The sequence below is a fragment of the Stylophora pistillata genome, chromosome 9, assembly GCF_964205215.1.
Source record: "Stylophora pistillata chromosome 9, jaStyPist1.2, whole genome shotgun sequence".
Lineage (NCBI taxonomy): Eukaryota > Metazoa > Cnidaria > Anthozoa > Scleractinia > Pocilloporidae > Stylophora > Stylophora pistillata.
In genome coordinates, this window is record NC_142527.1 from 12,556,862 (window position 1) to 12,578,186 (window position 21,325).

General features: G+C 39.0%; 2 protein-coding genes and 1 long non-coding RNA gene across 4 annotated transcripts in view; 2 read left to right on the top strand and 1 right to left on the bottom strand.

Annotated features, from left to right (window-relative positions):
- The window catches only part of LOC111344288 (uncharacterized), a 30,535-nt gene that overhangs the window by 6,259 nt on the left and 2,951 nt on the right, over positions 1-21,325 (bottom strand). Inside the window, exon 3 of one of the 2 annotated variants that reach the window (XR_015991689.1) lies at positions 13,370-15,807. The exons of the other annotated variant lie outside the window; for it this stretch is intronic. This is a non-coding gene — a long non-coding RNA (uncharacterized LOC111344288). Of the gene's footprint in view, positions 1-13,369; positions 15,808-21,325 lie in introns of those variants that run through there. 2 annotated transcript variants of the gene reach the window in all.
- On the top strand, positions 5,532-9,649 carry LOC111337804 (uncharacterized). The gene has a single exon (XM_022944167.2). The coding sequence runs from the start codon at positions 6,529-6,531 to the stop codon at positions 9,406-9,408; it is 2,880 nt and encodes a 959-aa protein (XP_022799902.1). The 5' UTR covers positions 5,532-6,528; the 3' UTR covers positions 9,409-9,649.
- On the top strand, positions 15,615-18,584 carry LOC148723372 (zinc finger protein 862-like). The gene is made up of 2 exons (XM_088733162.1): positions 15,615-15,723; positions 15,854-18,584. The coding sequence occupies exons 1-2, from the start codon at positions 15,615-15,617 to the stop codon at positions 18,268-18,270; spliced, it is 2,526 nt and encodes an 841-aa protein (XP_088589288.1). The 3' UTR covers positions 18,271-18,584.

A 21,325-nucleotide genomic window follows, 5' to 3' on the forward strand; every position in this document is an offset into this window, starting at 1 on the left:
ATCCTTTAAGTACAATGCTGCCAAATCCTGAACACTCCGAACCTATGCCATGATCAGTCTCTCACTAGTTTTAAGCTAAACGTCAAGAAACATCTAAATTATCTCAATAAGTTTTAATTTTTTTGTACTACTCAAATGATTTTTACAGTTCATTATTTATCCACAATTTATTATCTCTTCATAATTTTTGTATAGATCTCTAATTATATTAGCTAATTTAGTAATTAGTTATATTGTTTGATACAGATTTCCATTTAAACCAGCTATGCCTAACTGGAATTTTTGTATAAATAATGTATATAAATAAATCAATTAATATATTAGCGTTGGCTCTTGTGCTGTAGCAATCCAGCCAAGAAACTGCTTTAACTATTCCACGGAAAGATACTATCCTGTGCCGCTCCCTCATTAGATCGACATAATTTTGGAAGTAATACATTTTTTTTTCCTTCAAGCAATGTATCATGAACCTATGCAATTCATTATGTATTCTTTTTCAAACCAGCTTTGAATGGAACCATGTTTTCGTTTCTTGACACTGCTCAAAAAAAACATTACTTGCAAATAACTCACCCTTACTGTAGACTTATGTACCCATTGGGTACCTAATTTTTTACACTGAAGGTATGGAGTCATTAGTTAGTCAGACTTATTTATATGCAGAACTGAATAGAGGGTCAGCAGAAAGCTTTGTATGGTATCCAGTCGAAGAAAGTGAAATGAAAGCCTGGATTAGTCTATACCTAACTATGGGGGTTGGTTGCTAAACGAAACCTTAATTCTTACTGGAGTGCTGATCCTGTCCTAAGTTCTCCTTTCTTCCCATCTTTAATATCCCAGACTCAATTCCTTTAAATTTTGCGGTACGTGCACTTTGCTGACAACACCTGTGCTCCCCCAGTGACTCCGCAGACTACAATAAGCTGTACAAAATCCTAGATTTGGTAGCAAGGTTTCAGGAAGTGTACACTTCTGAGTGGCAAATTGCCACAGATGAGATTTTAATTAAGTGCAAAGTCAAAGTGCACTTCAGACAGTTTATCCCAATAAAGTCAGGAAGATTTGGAGTAAAGGTTTCACACTAGCAGAATCCACCACTGGTTATGTGTTGAGCAGCAAGATTTATGCTGGCAAGGAGAATAATCAACTTCAGATAGACTTAGGAAGGAAGGCAGTCATGTCTGTGTTGCAACCTTATCTAGCTAAGGGACTTTATGCCTTCATGGATAATTATTACTCTTCTGTAGGGAAATTCAAGAGCTTGAAAAACGATGCAAGGAACTCTTAGAAGAACTTCAGAGTGCCGAGGTTAGAATGCAGGACCTAGAGAATGAATCAGAAAAGGCAGTTGAAGACAACAAACAGCTATCAGAATACCTCCATTTCCTCGAGGACGTTATGATAAGTGTTTCTTTTATATATGATAGAGATGTGTGTATCAAATGCACACATTCTCCACATCAAATGCCAGAATCATGCCAGTCTAAGAGAACTGCACATTAGAAAGGAGCTGGTCAGTGCATTAGTTCTTTCGAAGAGACACAGGATTTGTGCAGACCCCTGTTGCTATCCCTGACGTAAGATTTAATTAGGATCATTTCCATAACCCTTCCAATATACAGCTGTGCCATTTGTGGTGTTAGATTGTGTTCTGAGCCTTGTTTTCAAAGGTACCACACAATGCAAGACTACTACTATGATGATGAAAGTTGAAATGGTCTCCATCAGCTAAAAGAAGGAAGAGGAGGCCATATCAAAAGAGGAAGAAAAAGAAGAACATTAACAAATTCACTCTTGGATAATGTGATGGTAGTTTTGTGCTAGTGAGGCATGTAACTAGTGGCTCTATAAGCGAAAAAGAAACTAGTTACATCATTTGGATATTCTTATTTAATTTTTTCAATTTTTACTTTATGAAAGGCAATTATTAATCTGTCCTAAATTCTCTAAATGGAAGATTATTGCCCTAATTAATATTTCTTACCTATTAAAGTTATGTTGAAAGGTAGTTGGAATTGTCTGTTTAGAACTGGTAATATTTCAAAGTTATGCTTACTGTGATGTCACAATTCCAACATGTGCCATAATTTCTAAATATAAATAGTTTTATAGGGTGTTGTTGTAAAGAACAGGCTTGACAGCATTCTGCAAAACATACCCATTTTTGTAACAAATAAATACCACCCGCCTTAGTATACTGAGGGTTAATTAATAGATTTATTTTAAATTAAAATAGAACAACTTTTGAGCACGTTTCAGCTCAACACTTTTAGATTTTAAAATGGTAACTTACAATACAAAATGACAGAATCAATGGAGGAGAGCTTTCAGCAGCAGAAACAGCTTTCAACAAATAAGAAACATCCATACATTTTGGACAATTCATTTGACTTAGTGCAGAAAATACACATGAAAGGTTTCAGGTCAGTGTGGATTCTAACATGGTGTTGTTGTCATTAAATAAGGAGCTGAACGACTGAAGGATTTGCTGCATTGAGTAAAGTTGTGCCATTCCTTGATGTTCAAGAGCGCCCTACTTTTAATTGTCTTCTAAAGTTTCCATATAGTCATTAGTTTCTCTCTCACAAAGAACACTTGCATAGTTTTTGTTCACTATGAATACCCAAGTGTCACAGAATAACAGTATGGATGTTCATTGGTATTGTAATCTCGTACGTAACCTCAAATAAGACTTTGTGTAAAAATCTTTGTCACATTTAGTCTATTTGTGTAGTTTTACACCAGTGTGTGTTTTGACAATGGGAAGAGGTAGGGAATAAAAATTAAATCTGATCCCTGAACACCCCTTCCTAGATCCAGCCATCCCCTGGATTGGATTAAAGTTCTCCCACCAGAGCTTTATTCTGACATGTCATCAGCCATGGTAGGAAGTTTGGAAGTGCGGATCATTTCATATGAAGTTGCACCTTGTTGGAGGATTATGAAAAGGCAGTAATGAAACAGGAAGAACCATCATCAAATACGAAATCTCAATAAATTTTCACCATAAGCAAGAAACTGCCCTCACCTTGTGGTTGAGGTTTCAGACACACTCCTTCAACTTATGCTCACATATGTGGCAGTTCTGATGATGAGGAGGACTTCTGTGTCTTTTGCCAAATGCTAATTTAAAGAGCTTAAAAGTTAATAAGTCAAGTACAACACACACAAAAAACATTGTTTTCTTAAGTATATGGCCAATGCCTAAGGCTACAATCTGTAATATGAGGCATAGGAACTTGCAAGATATCCTGCTCCTGAAACCCTAAAGAAAAAACCCTTTTTAAATGACCCTAACCCATGTGCTTCCATTGATAGTTTCATTTCATTTTCTTGTTCAATTTGTTTTTACTATTCTTTTAAGTAAGACTTTAAATAAGAAAATTTGTCCCCAACATAGTTTAAGTCAAGGAATCGTGTGAGATGGCAAGAGCAACAGAGCAATGATTAGTTAGTTTTCAACCATCATGGATTCAAAGTACCAGTGAAATCAAGACTTCTGTTTTGCACATATGCAACAAACCAATGTCAAAGCTACAAGTACCACCACCCTTTCTGCAGCAACAGCAAAAATCAAAAATAGATGAAAGGGGAAAAATCAATTCTTCTCTGACAGAAGAGACCCTCAATAAAAGCGCTTCATGCTTTCTGCAACCAATCAATATCAGTAATGCATTGGTTTAAGTGTTTCCTGCAAGGAGACCCTCATATTCTGGAAAGTCCAGCTAAATAACAAAGGTTTACATCATTTGGGAATTCAACACTTTTTTATGGTTAGCAATAGGCTAATCACACATGCACAAATTTGAGGGTCAATTTTTCCCTATTTTTGATTTTTCATAAGCAGACTTCTATGCATTCTACATTTTATATAGACCATTTCTAAAATTTGTGAGTTCTAAATTTAATACTCTCATTATAACATAATATTAATATCATTAACATTGCCCGTATCATCATTATTATTAGCTAAAATAACCTAAGTTAGATTTTCATTTCACCAGTTCTCATAGCTTCATCTCAAGATACTCTGGTTAAGGTACCAGAAATTTAAAAAACTTTCCGCCCCACAAAATGTTGCTCTTCCAACTTTACTTGTGCTTCACAATTCTTGCCTTATTCTGAGGCAATGACCAGCACTTTCTGAGAACACCAGCTGCTCTAGTAGATCACACTTTATGGAGAACAAAGAAGATATACAAGTGGATATTGTTGTGAAACGTGTTATTGCACAATCGATAATAGCAAAAAAAAATCAAATATATAAAATAAATAAGCGGTAGAATGTTAGCTTATACACGCAAGTGAATTATCTAGAGGAATTTAGGGCGTACGTTTGGGCTGGAACGTCCTGTGACACATAGAAGTATGTGGAACGTAAATAAACTTGATAAACCAGAAAGATACAGTCCTATTGATTGCTAAACCAGCGTAACGCAGAGATTTTCCTTAACGCAGTGGAGAATTCTGCAACAGATATAAAAGTAAAGAGAAAAGATATGTCCAACTCCTTTTTCTTGTACCCTGAGGAGTGGTAACTAACTGCAAGACATTTTTAAGACTCCATTCAAAGCATAGAAATGGCTTTTAACCCTGAGTCAATTAAGCAGTGGAACATGCTTCCAGGTAGTGTGAAAATGACAATAAGGACTTTAACTATAAAAATACATCACCACCATTTTGAAAACAGCAGAGGAAGCAGCAGCCAAAAAATGTTGTATTGTTGACACGGAGGATCATTTTAAAATGAGACCCAACTACGTAATTCACCTACTGAAATAGGAGAGTTGGTTTAGTGTATCAACTAATCATAAATACAAGTATTTCATATTTAAATTGTCCAGTTCATTTGTGTCATTTTTGTTTGTTTTGTTTATGGATCGTGTTATGTTAAGGGAGAATTTACTGATTTTTCAGTGTGGTTGTTTAAGCATATGTATTCATTGTTTTTGGTTTCCTAGCCATTCTCCATTCATGTGAGTTTCTTTCATGTGTTTTAAAAAGATAAAAAGTCACTGTAGTTTTTGAATAATTTACTTAACTTGTACACCTGAATCTTAGTACTTTAGTTGTTCATTATTTGTGAAATTTAGGTAAATATAAGTGTTAATGGTCTTTTGCATCACCAAAGCAAGCAGCTCCTTTGGGCACCTTCAACAGCATGTCTGGAAAAACCTTCTTCTGTGGTGAGCTGAAGCAAGGCAAGCCAGATTGAGGGGCTCCCAAAAAGCGCTTCAAAGACCAGTTGAAGTGACAGCTATCACTGACTGAAATTGACTATACCCAGTGGGAGCAGATAGCTGAAGACAGAGCACTATGCATCGCTAGAAATGCGAGACATTGGCTATTGCGCAATCAAATTCGAGCCATCTGGCAGCCGGATCAGGAAATGCAAACATTTATATGCGTTTGTATGGAATATGCAACTGAAAAGCGAATATCTCTTGAAGACGTACAGAAAGTAAAATTGTGCAACTGCAGCTTGGTAGGCTATTATACCATGAGGAAAAACATGTATAGATCATAATAAAGATCAGTAGCACGCTTGTCACGCGCAAATGGAAAAATCACGGATTTGCTCGAATCTTTTAAGAATTTCTCGGCGCACAATGATCGGACCTGCTTGAGACTTTCCAAAATAGTTACACATATGTTAAAGATGATTTTGGACTAAACAGAGGTAGAATAAAGGTTTTTTGAAAAAATTGAATCGGAGCCGAATTGTAAAGTTAGCGACAAAAACATGGCGTCACGCGTAACTCGCGTGGGCTTCACTATTCACTGTTTTTCTGTTTTTGCCAGCGTAAGTTTCGTCTATAGCCGTAAAACTTAACAGGTGATGAAAATGGTTCCCTTTTAAGCGAAGTGGCAAACAAAATCCTGACAATTGGGGCTAAATCTTTGTTAAAATCAACAAAAGTGTTCAACATATAATGCATCACGCTTAAAGCTTGGTAGAGACAGATCATTTTCAATTCATTGTGCGAGTCATAATTCCCGAGTGACAGAACAATTTAACCTCAAAATGTAATGCTCATAAGTTGCTTTTCGCTCTCCTTCCGTTTTTTGTGTTTTTATTGAAGCGTTGTCGAGATATGAATTTTTTTCTGCGTTCTAAACAGTTGGCAAGCGGTGTGATCTGCCGCGCGATAATTCTGGTCATTGAATTTCCCAATCGTCTTGTTTACGAAGAGTGCACTGGAGCGTGTAAATGTTAACATACGCAAAATGCTCAAATAACAAGCTAAATTTTGCTACCAAAATTGATCGAATCCGTTGAAAGCCGACGAAAATATTAGCAATAAGTTTTGTTCGAAACATTTGGTCGACAAGTTTGATCCTGAGGAAGGTAAGTGATCGAATTTCGAGAAAAAACAAGCGCGACGCTCTAGTCATTTTGACGGCTTCCTTCGCTTCCAAATCGTCCCAAAGTCTACAGAATCAAGCATTGTTTTCGATTTCCTTATTAGGAAGTAAAATATTGCATTTCGTCAGAAATGAGCGGGAAACCCCCTGAGCACGTGCCGCATGTTTCAAGGACGCAGTCAAGTACACGTAAGTACAAAAGGCTGTGTTGTTCGCAAGCACAAGGCTGTGAAATTGAATGCAAAGATTATGGATTCTGGAGTTTCTAGGATTCAAATGTGGCGAGAACAAAAGAAGAAGGAAAGACAAGAGAAAAGAAGAGCACATTATGAGAAAAACCGAGAGAAAATTATTGAAAAGGTCGTGGAAGCCAGAAAGAAAAGTCGAGAAGCCAAGAGCGGACAACGGCGGAATGTTCCTATCAAAGATGCCACAAAGAAACGTCGGCGCGAACGAAACCAGCAAAAGACAGGTTCAAAAAATAAAGGGAAACTTGAGGAACAGAGAAAGATGGCTAGAGAACGAAGTAAGCGATACCGTCAAAAAAAGAAAGACCAAAATGCACAGGTTCAAGCGGAAGCCACACCGATCGACGTTACTGGTACGCCGTTCCCAAACAGGATGGCCAAGAAACGTGCCATTGGACGAACTAAGAAGAGTCTCCCAGATACACCGGAGAAGAAAGCAGAAATAATGGCAGCTATATCAGAAAGTCCACGTACAAGGAAAGTACTCGAGAAACGCGGACTAATGAAAACACCAGAAGAGGAGAAAGAAGTGAATGCACTGAAAGCGCTTGCTAGCGATCTCACCCAAGGCCTTAAAGCCGTCAAAAATGACAAGTCAAACAAAGGAAGAGCTGCACTTGTCGCGGCAAAATCACTTTCTTTTGGTCAAAATGTTAAAAAGAGTAGAAGCCAGAAGACACTTTCAAAGCTCATAGCCTTGGATAGAAGAAGCATCAAGTCGGGAATTGAAAAACGCGAAATGATCTTAAAAGGTGAAGAGTCAAGCTGGCTTGCAACCAAACGAAAAACCAGGCGGGATGCAGTCACTGAAGAAACCAAAGAGCTTGTTTATGATTATTGGAAAATGGTAGCAAGTAGACCGACAGGAAACAAGAAAGACTTGATTAGAAAACGCGTTGGAGTGAAAACGTGGGTTGAACATCCGAAACACGTGCTTGAAAAAACCCAAACGGAAGCCTACGTAGAGTTTGCGTCAATGCATCCAGAGATAAAGATATCTCAGCGAAAATTTGAAAACCTGAAGCCTTATTTTGTTAGGGGGGCAAGGGAACGAGATAGGCAGACTTGCATGTGTCGTCAGCACGTTGAACTTCAAATTGTCTTCAAAGACTGCATGAAGTTTAGGAAGAGAGTGATTGATGAAAGCAGGGAAGCTAATCAAGCAGCTACAGAAGTGTATAACTCAGTTGGAAATATTATTGCGCAAACACTTTGTCCCAAACCCGAAGATCAAGACTATCATAAATTGAAATGCTTGAAAAGGGAGTGCAAAGACTGTGGAGTTCACAACTTGGTTTTGTTGCCAGAGGAGAAAGGTGTTGGCAATCACGAAGTGAAATGGAAGCGTTATGACTATGTGTCGACTGGAAAACTTACCACTGATGGAAAAGACATGAAGAAAATAGCCCTTGTCGAGAAGTGCACAGGACCAAAGGAACTGTTTGATTATTTTATTCAGCTGTTAGGACAGTTTCCTTACCATTCCTTTCTTGCTAAATGGCAGAGGGAGCAGCTAGATTCTCTTCTTGAAAACCTTCCTCTTGATCAAGCTGTGTGCATCCACGACTATTCCGAGGGTTATGCCTGTCGGTTTCAAGATGAAATCCAGTCCCAATACTTTGACGTAAACAAAGTAAGTCTTCATGTCACAATTCTTTACAGGCATTCAAGTGCTGAGGTGGATGGCATCCAGAGCACAGAAGAGGAACCAGCAATTTGTAAAGAGCATTTGTTTGTGATTTCCGATGACGTCACCCAGGATCATGACTCTGTCCTTCACATCCAGAAGTTAATTTCAAACCATTTAGAAGAATCAAACTGCACTATCAAGAAAATGCATGAATTCACAGATGGATGTGCAGGACAGTACAAGAGCCGACACTGCTATGGTGACCTGTCATGTTCCCTGGCAACTCTTGGATATACAGTCCAGCGAAACTACTTTGCCACCTCCCATGCAAAGGGAGAACAAGATGCAGCTGGCTCCCATGTCAAACAGAAGGCAACCTCAGCAGTTCTCTCCAGGAAAGCCACACTATCAAATGCAAAAGATCTTTGTAACTTTCTGAAAGAGAACTTCTCTGAACCAGCTGCTTCCTCATTTCCTGCTAGGCAGAAGTCAGTGCAGTTAAAGCGGCGCATCTTTTTCTATTTGCCATCTACTGGGGAGCTGAGTGTTGCACGTAACAGGGACGGTGGAAGATTCTGCACTGTCAAAGGCATCCGCCAACTACACTCTGTAAGAACTTGCAGTGAACAGCTAAAAGTCTACACAAGAGAAAGGTCTTGTTACTGCCATGGTTGCATTGTTGAGGATTTTGACAGCTGTGAAAATAAGGAATGGGTGGGCAACTGGAAGGAGATTGTTCTGTCAAGAGAGCCCTCAGGTGTCATGACCAGGACAACTGAAGATGCAAGCACCATTGAACATTCAGTTCAAGTTGCCGACCTGGCAACGAAAGAAAGCACTGTGGCTGTGGCAGCTGAAGATGATAGCCACTATGATTACTACCTCCTTAAAGTTACTAGCAATGGAGTCATTTCCCTTCAAGAAAACTTTGAGGATCCTTATAGTGGAAGCATTTATTCCAAAGGAGAAGCTGTTCTTCTTGGAAATTTCTTTTTAAGGGAGAACATTATTGATCGCACATACAAACTAGATGATAAGGTGGCAGGAGTATTCCCAGGAACTGTGCGGTACATTTGTGGACCACTTGTGTCAAAGCGAAGGAGAGCAAGACCAATTTATCAAGTTCCGTTGGATGAACATGAACAAATTCTGGCATCCCTTTAACTGTTTTTGCTCTTAGTAGCTTCAAATTTACATTTTTTGCCGAAACTTTCCTTAAAATATGGTATTTATGCATTTTTTTAAAAAAAGGGCGTGGTCGCATTGCATCATGGGTAATAGAAAATTAGCTTGAAAGGCGTCCGAATTGATCAAGATGACCTAATTTCAAGATAGGAACTAATTTCCTTCCCTTTCTGACTTATTTCTAACAAAAATAGATTCATTAAAATATTTTTCAATTTTACCCCAATGTTACGCCTTTGTACATCAGAACTGTGCTACTGATCAAAGTAAATGAATTCCATGTCTACTTGTGAACGTTTATGATCTACCATTCGCCCCCACAAAATTTCTAAGGATTTGTGTGACACTTAACGAAATAAGGAGAAATCATAGTCAATAAACTACGACTGCCGACGCTAGAGACACGATGACAAAAGTGTGCAAGTGGATATCGTAAACACATAAGACAAATTAGCTTACTTGCACTTGTATATAGTCCTCGTAGACTAATTTTCATGTATACTTGCTCTGGTTGAAAACTGCACGTAAACCCAATCGACAAATTTCCCTGCTGATCCCTTGATAAAATCCCTAGAAATTGCCGAGTTCAAAATGCGATATCTCCGCCAAATTTGCTCCAAATTTGTTTCAAAATCCATCGTGCGAATGCTCATCTATCCCTCATTTTGGTGGTATAACAATCATTGTGGTCAGCGGCCTTTATAGGGGCATGGTGCATTGCTTTTTTACCAGATTTTACAGCTGTTTCAGGCTTTGAACATGAGCCCGCTATAAACCCCAAACAAAGGACACTGGCCAGCGGCCAATGCCATTCCCCTGGACTTTTTAAATGTTTATCTGCGAAAAATATATATGCGAAAACTGCAATGTCTGACAATCTGTCGTGGAAAGAACTGCAAACAGAACTTTAACTTCAAAATTCAAGAGTCAACAACGGGCAGCTGGTTCATATTTGTTATTAAAAATATCCCACAAGTTATTGCTCAAGTGGTGCAACCTGAAGAATGCATTTGCGGACGCATCGTTCATTGATCTTCTCCATCTGAGCACTGTACACTTACCTTTTTCCATTAAACCTGAAGCAGAAAGAGTGGAAAATTGCCTAAGAGCCCTAGATACAAAAGTATATGGCCAGGCAAAGGGGTTACGCAGAACCAAAAGGGCCAATTTTCTTGAGAAGGAAAGGTCAATTAAGGTGTAACATCATGAGCTTGAGCATGGCAACAGTGTGATAAAAAATAGAGCAGCAAAATGCGAGGAACAGAAAGAGCATCTGGAAGCGGAAATTCAAGAGCTTGAAAATCGATGCGAGGAACTCTTAGAAGAACTTCAGAGTGCTGAGGTTAGAATGCAGGACCTAGAGAATGAATCAGAGAAGGCAGTTGAAGAGAACAAACAGCCATCAGAACACCTTAATTTCCTCGAGGACGTTACAATATGGACTAACTGCAGTGGAAACTTAAGAAACCATGGCCGACCTATACACGAGGTTGGTAAATGCCAAGGGAATCGAAAGAAAAAAGAAGTAAAAACCAGGGCTGCAATGGCCCTGTGGTTCTTGGAGTCATTTGGCTTAACACTTGAATCTGTCAAAGTCAAAGATAAGGATGAGAAAGCCACTGAACTTGGCTACGGAAAAGACAACGGAACATCATTTCATGATCACAGGTAGGTCAAGACAATGTGCACTCCCTTCTTTACATCATGGACATGTTTTGTGTTGGGGATGCAGCTTACCATGAAGTGTCAATGATTGCAGATGATGCCCCAAGAAGCTATTTGATCAAACAATGCAGAAGTGACTTGAACAAGATTTTTCACATATCAAAGACACCAGGAAAAAGTACAGGAGCCCAAATGAGCTTCAAAGAAGAGCTTCGAGTGCAAATTAAAAAGAAGGTATATATATTTTACTTAAAAAAGGAGTCTAGCCAACTCTTATCCCCACCCCTCTCTGTATGTCCTGCTATAGCTTCGGCAGCTCTGCTATAACACCTAAGCATGGTACCTAGACTTAGGTTTGTCAACAGTAAGTTTGGTGGAACTTACCTTTGGTAACACTAGTTATGAATGTTGCATAGTGTCACATAACAAGTCTTTCTTTCCCCCTCCCCTCCCACACAAACTCTCATTTTGCTCCAAAAATATAATTATCTGCAAAATTGTAACTCTTGGCAAATTCTAACATTGCCCGCTTTTCTAGAGAGAAAATGGTGACCTTGAAAAACAAGAAGTCAACGTATCTGGTGATGGTGCTAAAATGTCAAGGATAACAAATTTCATTGTTATCTCATTTGCCTTGCTATCTGATGGAGAGAAAGTAATGTCCAGCAAAGGTAGATGGATAGATACAGTAGATAGATAGCTTTATGGATTCTGTGCTTAATAAAGTATCTAAGTCACTTATTTGCAATGAAGCTGTGCAAGGTAAATGTTGCTATCATAATGGAACTTTCAGTAAGCATAAATGTTTTTACAAATCATGTAAAACTATATGCATTATAACAGGAAATCACACAGTTGGAATTGTTTCTGGAAGTGAGGATTGTAATACTCTGAAAGCTTCCTGAAAAGATCTGCTTGCTGAAATTAATGAGCTGGTCAATGAAGGAGAAATTGAGGTGGATGGTCACAAGGTACCTTTGGACTCCTATTTGTCTGGTGATTACAAGGGAAAACATAATTTATATAATTATGGAAATCTTGCCATACATTGAAATAAGCACCCCACACATTCCAACATGTTATATGGACTTAACAGTATATGTTGCACCCCTTTAACAAAATTTTTAAAATTGATGAGATTCAAGTGGCAAAGAAAACTAATCTAAATTGCGTATGCAACCAATAAAATTACATGATTTCATGCCTGGGCTGCACACAGTGTTGTATTCATTCAAATATTAAAAGTGCATTCGTAAAATAAACACTGCTCCTGAATAAGCACTTATCACAATTAGATTTACTAAGCACTAAATGTGGCACACATTCAGGTGAATGCAGTACTGTAATTTACAAATTATCAAGTGTTAATCAGTTATGAATTATATTGCTTAGTTCCTTCTGCTAGTTCTTGGGATGAAGAGTGCATGTGCTGACTATGCCTGCATATACTGCAAAATACATAAGGATGCCCGGTAAAAACAAAAACTTACAATTAACTATAATCATAGAACCTGCTTTCCTTTCTTATACAATAGATGTTTCTTAATGGTGAAATATTCACTTCTTATTGAAACTGAACAAAAGTTTATAATAACAAATTATGTTTACTTCAACAGCTGGGACACAACTAAGCCAGAAAAGTATCACTGGATGGATGGGAATAGGAGAATGCTGGCTGAAAACAAAGATGTTGCCAATAAATCAAACAAAAACATCAAATCCACTCTGCTAAACATTCCAATTTAGAATGTAAGGGTGGATGAGCTTCACTTGCTGCTTCAAGTTACAGGTACTTAATCCATATAGAATCAACATATATGTTAAAGTCCCTGGGATGTAGTCTTTTTTAACCTTGTCCCCAGATTTCTCCTGGCTCACAAATAACAAACTGGGGATAAGTCTAAGGAAACAGAACTTTTGGCTTAAATCTTTTAAAAATACTTTAAAGACTGAAAACAAAGGGGTGTTTTTCTGTCTGTTTACAGATAGATAGGAGAAGAACATTCTCAACAATGCAATTGAGAAAGACAAGAAAGACAACCTTAGCAAGGCACCATCAGCCAGAAAACACAAAAACATGCAAAAAACCATAGAGGCGATTAACAGTTGTGGGGTGAGCTTTACTGTATGGGAGAAGTGCAATGCTGATGGAACGCCAAGTGGCTTGTACGATTGGACAAGCATGGTTGGGAATGAGAAGAAAAAAGTGCTTCGAAGCCTTCCCGAGAAGTTCCCACAGATCCTTGATCCAGAACAATGTGATTCAATCACCAAATTATGGAAGGTGTTTTTCTTGTTTGTTTTTCAGCTAATAGCAGTAACATTTTCTCTGGTCTGACACAGTGGCATCATACTGAAGAACCTTAGCTTGTCTTTTATCTTTAAACACATGATAAATTGCATACATTTGTCCTTTCCATTATAGAGGAATGATGTATGTTTAACTTAATAAATTACAAACTAAAAACTTTGGCAATCCTCTTATAATGAAAATACTGTTTTATTTTTATAGGGTTTTGACAACGTGTACCAAACATTATCAGCTTGGAAGCCAAGTCAAAATCGCATAGATTCCTTCTTTAAGGATGTAAGTTTAATTTTCTTCTCATTTTAACTCCTTTCAAGTAATTGCTAACATAGTTATGGTTTTAAGTAAAATTCCTAGGTTTGTACAAAAACTAACTTGTTGTTACTTAATTCTAAACAGGCAACAGAGTGGATAAAATTGTATCTATCACTTGGTGGAGAAGACATTGAATATGAAAATGCTTCTGTCACCCCATACTTTCATATATTGGCCTACCACCTACCCCGATTCATCAGAGATGAGACCCCTTTTTAAATCATTCACAGGCCAAGGAGTTGAAAAAATTAATGATACTGTACACTCCATATACCACAACAAATGCAACAAGCATGATGCATGCAAAGAGGCAATTCTAGCCCTGAAAAGAAATGAACATCTTCAAGGTGGCGAAAGGCAACCACACCAGTATACCAAAAAAAAGATGAGTACTGGGAAGCTGACATCTTTGAGCAAAGAAGAAAGAGACCACGACTGTGTGTTGCCTCAACACAAGATGATGAACCACCAATTACTGAGGGTGATGTGGACACAATGACCATCCCTGAGCTAAAAACCATACTCAAAGAAATGGGAATTGCTACCAAATGTAGGAGAGAAGACAAGCTAAGGGAAATTCTCAGGAAAGCTATTTCTCAGTGTTTTCAAAAGTAACCGGCGCCCGACGCAAGTCACCGGCTACTTCGAGCGTTAGCGCCGGGTACTTTTGGAAGTCAAAATTAAAAAAAAAAATTAAAAAAACAAAAAGTTCCGATTCCTATGGGTTAAAGTTAAGGATAACATATTTTGTTCTTGCCCACTGATCGCGTTCCAGCATCAGAAATCGTAACTCTTTTATTCAACAGCATTCAACTTGGACTGGAAACCATTTGCGTTTTCCCACGAAAGACCGACATTTGATCCTGCTATTTCGTGACTAGTTTTTTCTTGCGTAAGTGAATTATGAAATCGTCTTCTTCTCCACATCGCGTGTTTGAATCTGTTTGTGAATTCGTGAGAGCTTTGTACTTGGCGCTTTCTTTAAGAAAACGGTCCCAGTCACCGGATGAAAAGGCAGAAATCACAGCCGCTTTTAACCCAGTTTGGGTTCAAACAGCAAAGAAAGGAGATTGCAGGTATGAAACACTTTTTAAAATGCAAATGTTCGCCAGGTTCCTGTTTACAATCCCCCAGTCCATCAGAAAATAAGTATTGGTGCATGTTATGAATGAAACATTGCTTGAAAACAATATTATATCGCTTAGGTTGAATTATTTATTGTCAACAAGGCGATTTATAAGGGATGCTTTTATTTATTCAACGCTTGGTTTCGTGAGGCGCCGTTTCGAGAATGAACTGGCAGACTCTGGCGATTAAATAAATTTTATGCCGACACAAATTTGGTCACATTTAACTTTTTATATAAGCCAGGCATTTTTAAGATTTTTGTGAGACTTAAAGTTTCATTTCAAGTCTTCATAATCAGTAAAGCGGGTGAAACTGAATGTTTTACAGTTCTTTATGGAAAATTAATTTTATACGAAGCCGACACAGCCAGACTAGTCGCGACATAAGTCGCGCCACATGTTACGGCTCGCTTAACATATATGAGTTTTACTGAAATTGATTGTTTAGCAAAGCATTGTTCTTCTGATAACTAAAAAAAAACAGTTAAAACAGTTGTGCCCGCGGAATAAAATTGATTTATCTAATCGATTGAAATTTTGGCTAACAATGCATTATTTATGGAGCTTGTATGTCGCGCTAAAAAATAAAATTAAATCTCCGCCTTTAACTCAAATTTTGTATACGTGAGGTCATATACGTGAGCGCGAAATAACTATGCTTGGTTTATTTAACGCGTTGGTCATGGGGGATAAATGGTACACATTGTCAACATCGATACATATTCTCACTGCTTTCGTTAGATGCACCAGACACGGAAGGGTCTTCTGCAATGCCTAGTACGTCCTTAAACTTCGAAGATGCCGAAAGTTTGCCCGTCAATGTGTTACGCGACTGCCAAGAAATCTCTGTGACCGCAGCCCCTACCAACCACGCTGAAGGTAAACGAACTTTTTATTACAATTCGTGATATTTCTTTCTTTTTTTGAGAGTAGCCTTCTCTAGTTGGTGGTTTGCATCACACACTGAAGAAAAAAGGTAAAGAATCTTACATGTATTTTCCTCCCACAGATACTGTGTGTATACAGTCAGAGAGTGATATCACGAACAGTTTCACTGAAGAACAGCAGACGAAGAAAATTCATCACTACATTCTCTGCAAAAAGCGTGACTGCTTGGGTGTGTCTCAAGAAGAAAGAGCACGCATCAAAACAACCAAAAAGAAGCAGATGTTTAATCACAGCCTTATCTTTAATAAGGATTTGGCCTATAGCCCTAAAGTACAGATGTGGTGGCTCGTTTACATCGAAGGAGAAGGTCAATACTGTCTGATCTGCAAGAAGTTTGATTCCAAGAATCCCCAAAACAAAAAGGAATTTTTTTCTGCAGAACCAAGCACAAGGTTAAAGAAAGATTGCCTCGAGGAGCACATTGCAACAAAGAGACACAAAGATGCAATCACTGCCATTCTTATGAACAGGTTGTCAGTTTTCCAGAAAGAGCTCGATCATAATGCTGAAGTTCAGGTTGATGTGTATGAAAGAGTTTTCTATTGCCTTTACTGGTTGGCAAAGGAGGATATAGCAAATGTCAAGGTTAAGAGTCTGTTAAAGTTGGTTGCGAAGCTGGGGTGTGATATGAGTGGCTTTAATCACACATCAGTAGGTTCCTTTCGCAACATGTTGCTTCTTCTTGGTGAAATGATTCAAAATGAAGTCATTTCTGCTGTAACTGGGCCATTTGGGGTGATGGTTGATGACATGACTGACATTGCAAATTTGGAGCAAATGATTGGTTTCATCCAGTATTATAACAGGGGTAGCGAAAAGGTTGAGGTGAAATTTTTGTGTTTGGAAAATGTTCTCGCCAGCTCTGACGCAGCAGATTCTTTAACCATCACAAGCATCCTTCTGGAAGTCATTGAGAAACACAGTCTCAATTTTGACTGGTTTAAAAGCTTTGTGTCAGATGGAGCAAGTGTCATGGTGGGAGAAAGGTCAGGTGTAGCTACCAGGCTGAAAGCAGATGAAAGAATCCAGTCGTTAATATCTGTCCACTGTGTTTGTCACAAACTAGCGCTGGCGTGTACCAACACTTTAAACGATCTTGCCACAATAAAGAAGATGCAGAACACACTAAACACCCTTTGGCGACTCCTTGACAACTCGAACAAGAAGACAGCCATTTTCCTGAAAGTTCAACTTGAGGTGAGTGAAATAACTCTCTCAAACAAGAATTCGCAGAAGAAGATAGCTAAGAAGCTGAAGAAGGCCTGTCAGACACGATGGCTGTCATTTAACGCTGCCGTTCAATCCGCTTGGGAGAGCTTCTCTGCCATCATCCAGTTCCTTATCAGGATGAAAGATGAGGACCCCACATGCCAGGGCCTGTTAGTTCAAATGAACAACGTCCGCTTCCTGGCTTGCTTGTATGTTTTAAAGCATGTGCTTCCTGTTCTTGACAACCTGTCAAAATCGTTTCAGCATTCTACTGTCAATTTCAGTCACCTTAAACCAGAAATTGTTTGTGCTAAGGCAGCGCTGGATGAAGTGGCAACCAAAGAAGTCCCCATCAAGCAATTTTGCCAAGATATCAAGGAAGGAAAGATGGTGCTGCTGCAGTTTTCCCCTTCTGAGCATCAGCTTGCATCCATGCGAAATTTGTTGCTCAAGTATGTCTCTGCTTTGAAGGAAAACATCGACCTGAGGTTTCAGAACACCCTCCCTCTTCTGGGAGCGCTCTCCATCTTTGATCCAACTCTTATTCCTGCAAGCTCTTCAGAACTTCCCTCTTACGGAGTAGATTCTATCCAAGTTCTTGCCAAGCACTACTTCCCCGACCAACAAGACCGACTTTTGGCAGAGTGGAATATATTAAAGTACCACATGAAGGAGATGGCCATTCCAGCTGATGTAAAAGAAGGCAAGACTACCATGCCAGCAGAGTGGTGCATGTCCCAGCTAATGAAACAAAGATCTTCTTTCCTTTCTCTTCTCCCTCTCCTCATGCACATTGTAGAAATAGCTCTCACGATGCCCATAAGCAACGCATGGCCTGAAAGGGGAGTCAGTCGAGTTAAGCTTATAAAGTCAAGGCTCAGGAGCAGGCTGACCAATGAGATGCTGGAGGCCCTTGTTAATATCTCTATGAATGGTCCAGAGGCAAATTCTTCAGAATGTGACACCCTGGTGAAGAAGACCACTGAGAAATGGCTCTCTGGAAAACGCTACAAGTTGGCCAAAGGGAAGTCAGCCTCAAGAGAAAGCAAGGGCAAAGAACCTGCACCACCAGAATTAACAAGTGTATCAACACAGACGGACCCACAAGTTGAAGATCGTCAGAGTCAAGAAGAACAACAAGCGTTGCAAGAGGAAGAGCAGGCCCTCATTAAACTTGGCTTAGCAAATTTTCAAGATGATCCAAGTTGTGACGACAGTGACAGGGACAGTGCAATGGGGGAAAGTGATTTCAGTGACAGTGACTTTTAACTAAAAAGAATCGAGCCTGAGTGCTTGGATGCCATAACGAAACTGTTCATCTGTATTTTCAATCTGTAGGAAAACTCTGACTGCAAAAATAATTATTTCAAAAGTTGATTCATGTTATAACAGGTCAATGAAGTACTGACAAGGGAAAGAGGTCAATTTTTATTTAGATGTAAATTGTAATATGTAACATGGGACTGGAAGGAAAGCATTGTAACATGTATGAGTAAACATAATTTTCAAGAAACTCTTGATAATGAGTCAGATTTAAGAAAAACTCTAGGTTATAATAAAGTGTACAACGACCTAAAAAATAACTTTTTGGTCCTGAAAATGCACCAGAATGCACCTCAGAGCATGCAGATTTTCAAAATTTTCTGGGGGAGGCCCCCCATACCCCCCCTGCAGGAGGGGGAAACCCCCTCCCGCACCCTCCCCACGGGCGGCTTTGCCGCCCGGCGCCGCTGTCGCGGCGCAGTGGTGCTCCGGCTATTTTAAAATTTCCTCCTGATACTTTTTTTCATTTTGAAAACCCTGATTTCTGACAATACAAATGATTGATTTTTTATGATAGGGTTTAAAAATTGAAGCCAATACACTAATTCTAATTGAAGCTCTTGGAAATGTCCAATCTCTCATTGGAACTGGGCCAATTGGAGAGGCATTGATTATGGACAAAACAGTGGCCCTGCATTCTGTAATTAACTAGCTTCACAATTTTGTAATATTGCATGCTTTCTTGCAAAAGTGTATTATCACTTTTTCAACTGGTGCTTGTGGTGCCTGCTTCAGCATTCCATTATCTTTAGTGTATTGAACCAGAGTCCAGCTTAAAAGAGATTTCATTTTCAAGGGAAATCCACAGATTTACCCTGTCCATGGAGATCAAGGTAATACCACCAGCTCTTAGGAAGGGTGGTAAAACGGAAGAAGTCTTCTTTGTTGTAAAGTTTGTGTCCAGGGTGTTCAGATTCAACCCCTCTATCTCTCCATAGATACCTCTGCACATCAAAGTCAGCTTGTACAACTACAGGGACAGAAGACTTCACTTTCAAACTTCTTAGCATGGCATGGAAATTAAAGAAATTCTCCCCAAAAAAGTTTCTTCCAGCCACCTCTAACCGGAAGCTATCCGGCTTTCCTCTTCTCAATGAGCCTATCCACTTCAAAAAACTTCCCTTTACTTTTTCTGGTAGTGTCATACAAAACAACACACGATATTTCATTCAAATCCTTGTAATTTATGATCGGACGCTTTCTCTTGGAGCCTACGGCCGCCATTTTTTTCTGTAAGATTACCGCTGATATGCGCAGGCTCTAAATTTCCCAGATTCCTGGCAATAATGAGCCACAACCAAGGTGGCCACATAACATTTTGAAGAAGACAGAAAGCTGGCAGCCGACACCAAGCACCAGAGAAGACAGCAGGCTGTCACACAACCCCCAAAACCGGAGCATTTGATCACAACCAGCGGACATCTTCCCATTGATTTTCAGATTTGAAGAAACCGCCATCATCGTCATCTTGTGAAATTTTAGGTCATAGAAGTGTTAATGGTCTTTCAAGAAGAGTCGGTTTTCATGGTAGTAGGCAGCTTAGTTTGTACTCATAATTTCAATTTACTTTCATGCACTCAAATTTAACACTAACCTTGCATGGACAAGCAGAAATTTTTTCATTTCTATTTCCAAAGCTGCTCTACCATAATTACGATAAGATAAGTATTTCTAATTTTGAAGTTGAGAGTTTAATCTCTGTTCTCTTAGTTCTTTCCGATCAGCTGGAAATATGTAACTCCCATTGCGGGCCTATGTTCACGTAAACATCCGGGCAATCTCCCATGTGCTTTTGAGAGGAAAAATCGTCACGTTCATTTTCAAGAATGTTTGGTTGCTGTTTTATTGTCATTGTTTGAAAACCCTAAGCTCGAACAGTCGGTGAGTTTTCATTTCAGTTGTTAATGTTGTAATTTCGTTTGTTTTAAGCGTGTTTTCTGTTTGCAGAAAACCTCTCCTTTACTGGCGAGTCGAGTTTTCGACTCGGGCAAATGTTTCTGTGAAATCAACAACAAAATATTAAGTAGGAATTGGTTCAACTTCAAAGAGACTTTTTGTACTTATCTGTGTCCTTATTCAAATATTGTAAATTTGTGTAACAATAGGACCACACCCTTGATAGTACTTAGGCAAGTCCGTTGTAAAGCTTTGTTGATTACATCCTTGATTTCCTCTTGTGATTACATCTTTGATTTCTAAGTTGAGCATACTTAAGGTCATGTCCGTTGTTGACCTGACCAAGTAATCAAGTCACTGTGGAACCAAATGCTTTCTTATCCTTGTTGTCTGTAAAAGCTTGCTTGAAGTAGATCACCATGTACCAGGAAATCGTGCCAAGTTTTTGTTCTCACTGCCAAGCCATCTCTCCTGAGCTAGCTTCCCCCATTATTGTTGTGCCTTCTGCGAGAGTTTAGTTTGTGCACGAAAACCTATCCTCACAATTATTTACTGAATGTATATATATATATTTTAATTGAGCTGATGTGATAGGCATACTGCTTTATTGTTTAATAAAGTAGAGGTAGAAGTATTGGTTATTAGTCCATTAAGTTTTTTGCAGCCTCTTCTTTAAGGCGATTCTCTTGTTTTGCACTGCGCAACCTTTTCTATGTATAACATTGCAAAATCCAAGATGGCAGCCTTTTTCCCACTAGCTCGAAAAGAACAGACATGGGCCGCTTTTGCAGAGTGAAAGCATTGATTCGTAATAAGAATGCTGCAAATCAGCTGACAGCTTCCTGGTCTGCTCTCAAAAAACAAGAAAATGAAAAAAATGTGCGTGATCCGGGAGCCTGCAGTGGATTTCCACTTTGCAGCCATCAAGTTGTAGAATTAAATGTCCTCACTGAGGCTTTGGACAGGGGCTATGAAGGCAGTGGGGCAGCTCTATGGCTCTCCCACTGCATAAAAGAAACAGCCTCTGGGCTAGGATCACTACTCTACAAATGCTGTTCAAACTCCACGTGTGGAAAGACAAATATCTTTCGAACAATTAAGACCC

Coding starts and splice junctions, on each gene's coding strand:
- LOC148723372 (XM_088733162.1), top strand. CDS start 15,615: ATGCCTAGTACGTCCTTAAACTTCGAAGATGCCGAAAGTTTGCCCGTC. Junction 15,724..15,853: donor CCCTACCAACCACGCTGAAG/GTAAACGAACTT, acceptor TTCCTCCCACAG/ATACTGTGTGTATACAGTCA.
- LOC111337804 (XM_022944167.2), top strand. CDS start 6,529: ATGTTTCAAGGACGCAGTCAAGTACACGTAAGTACAAAAGGCTGTGTT.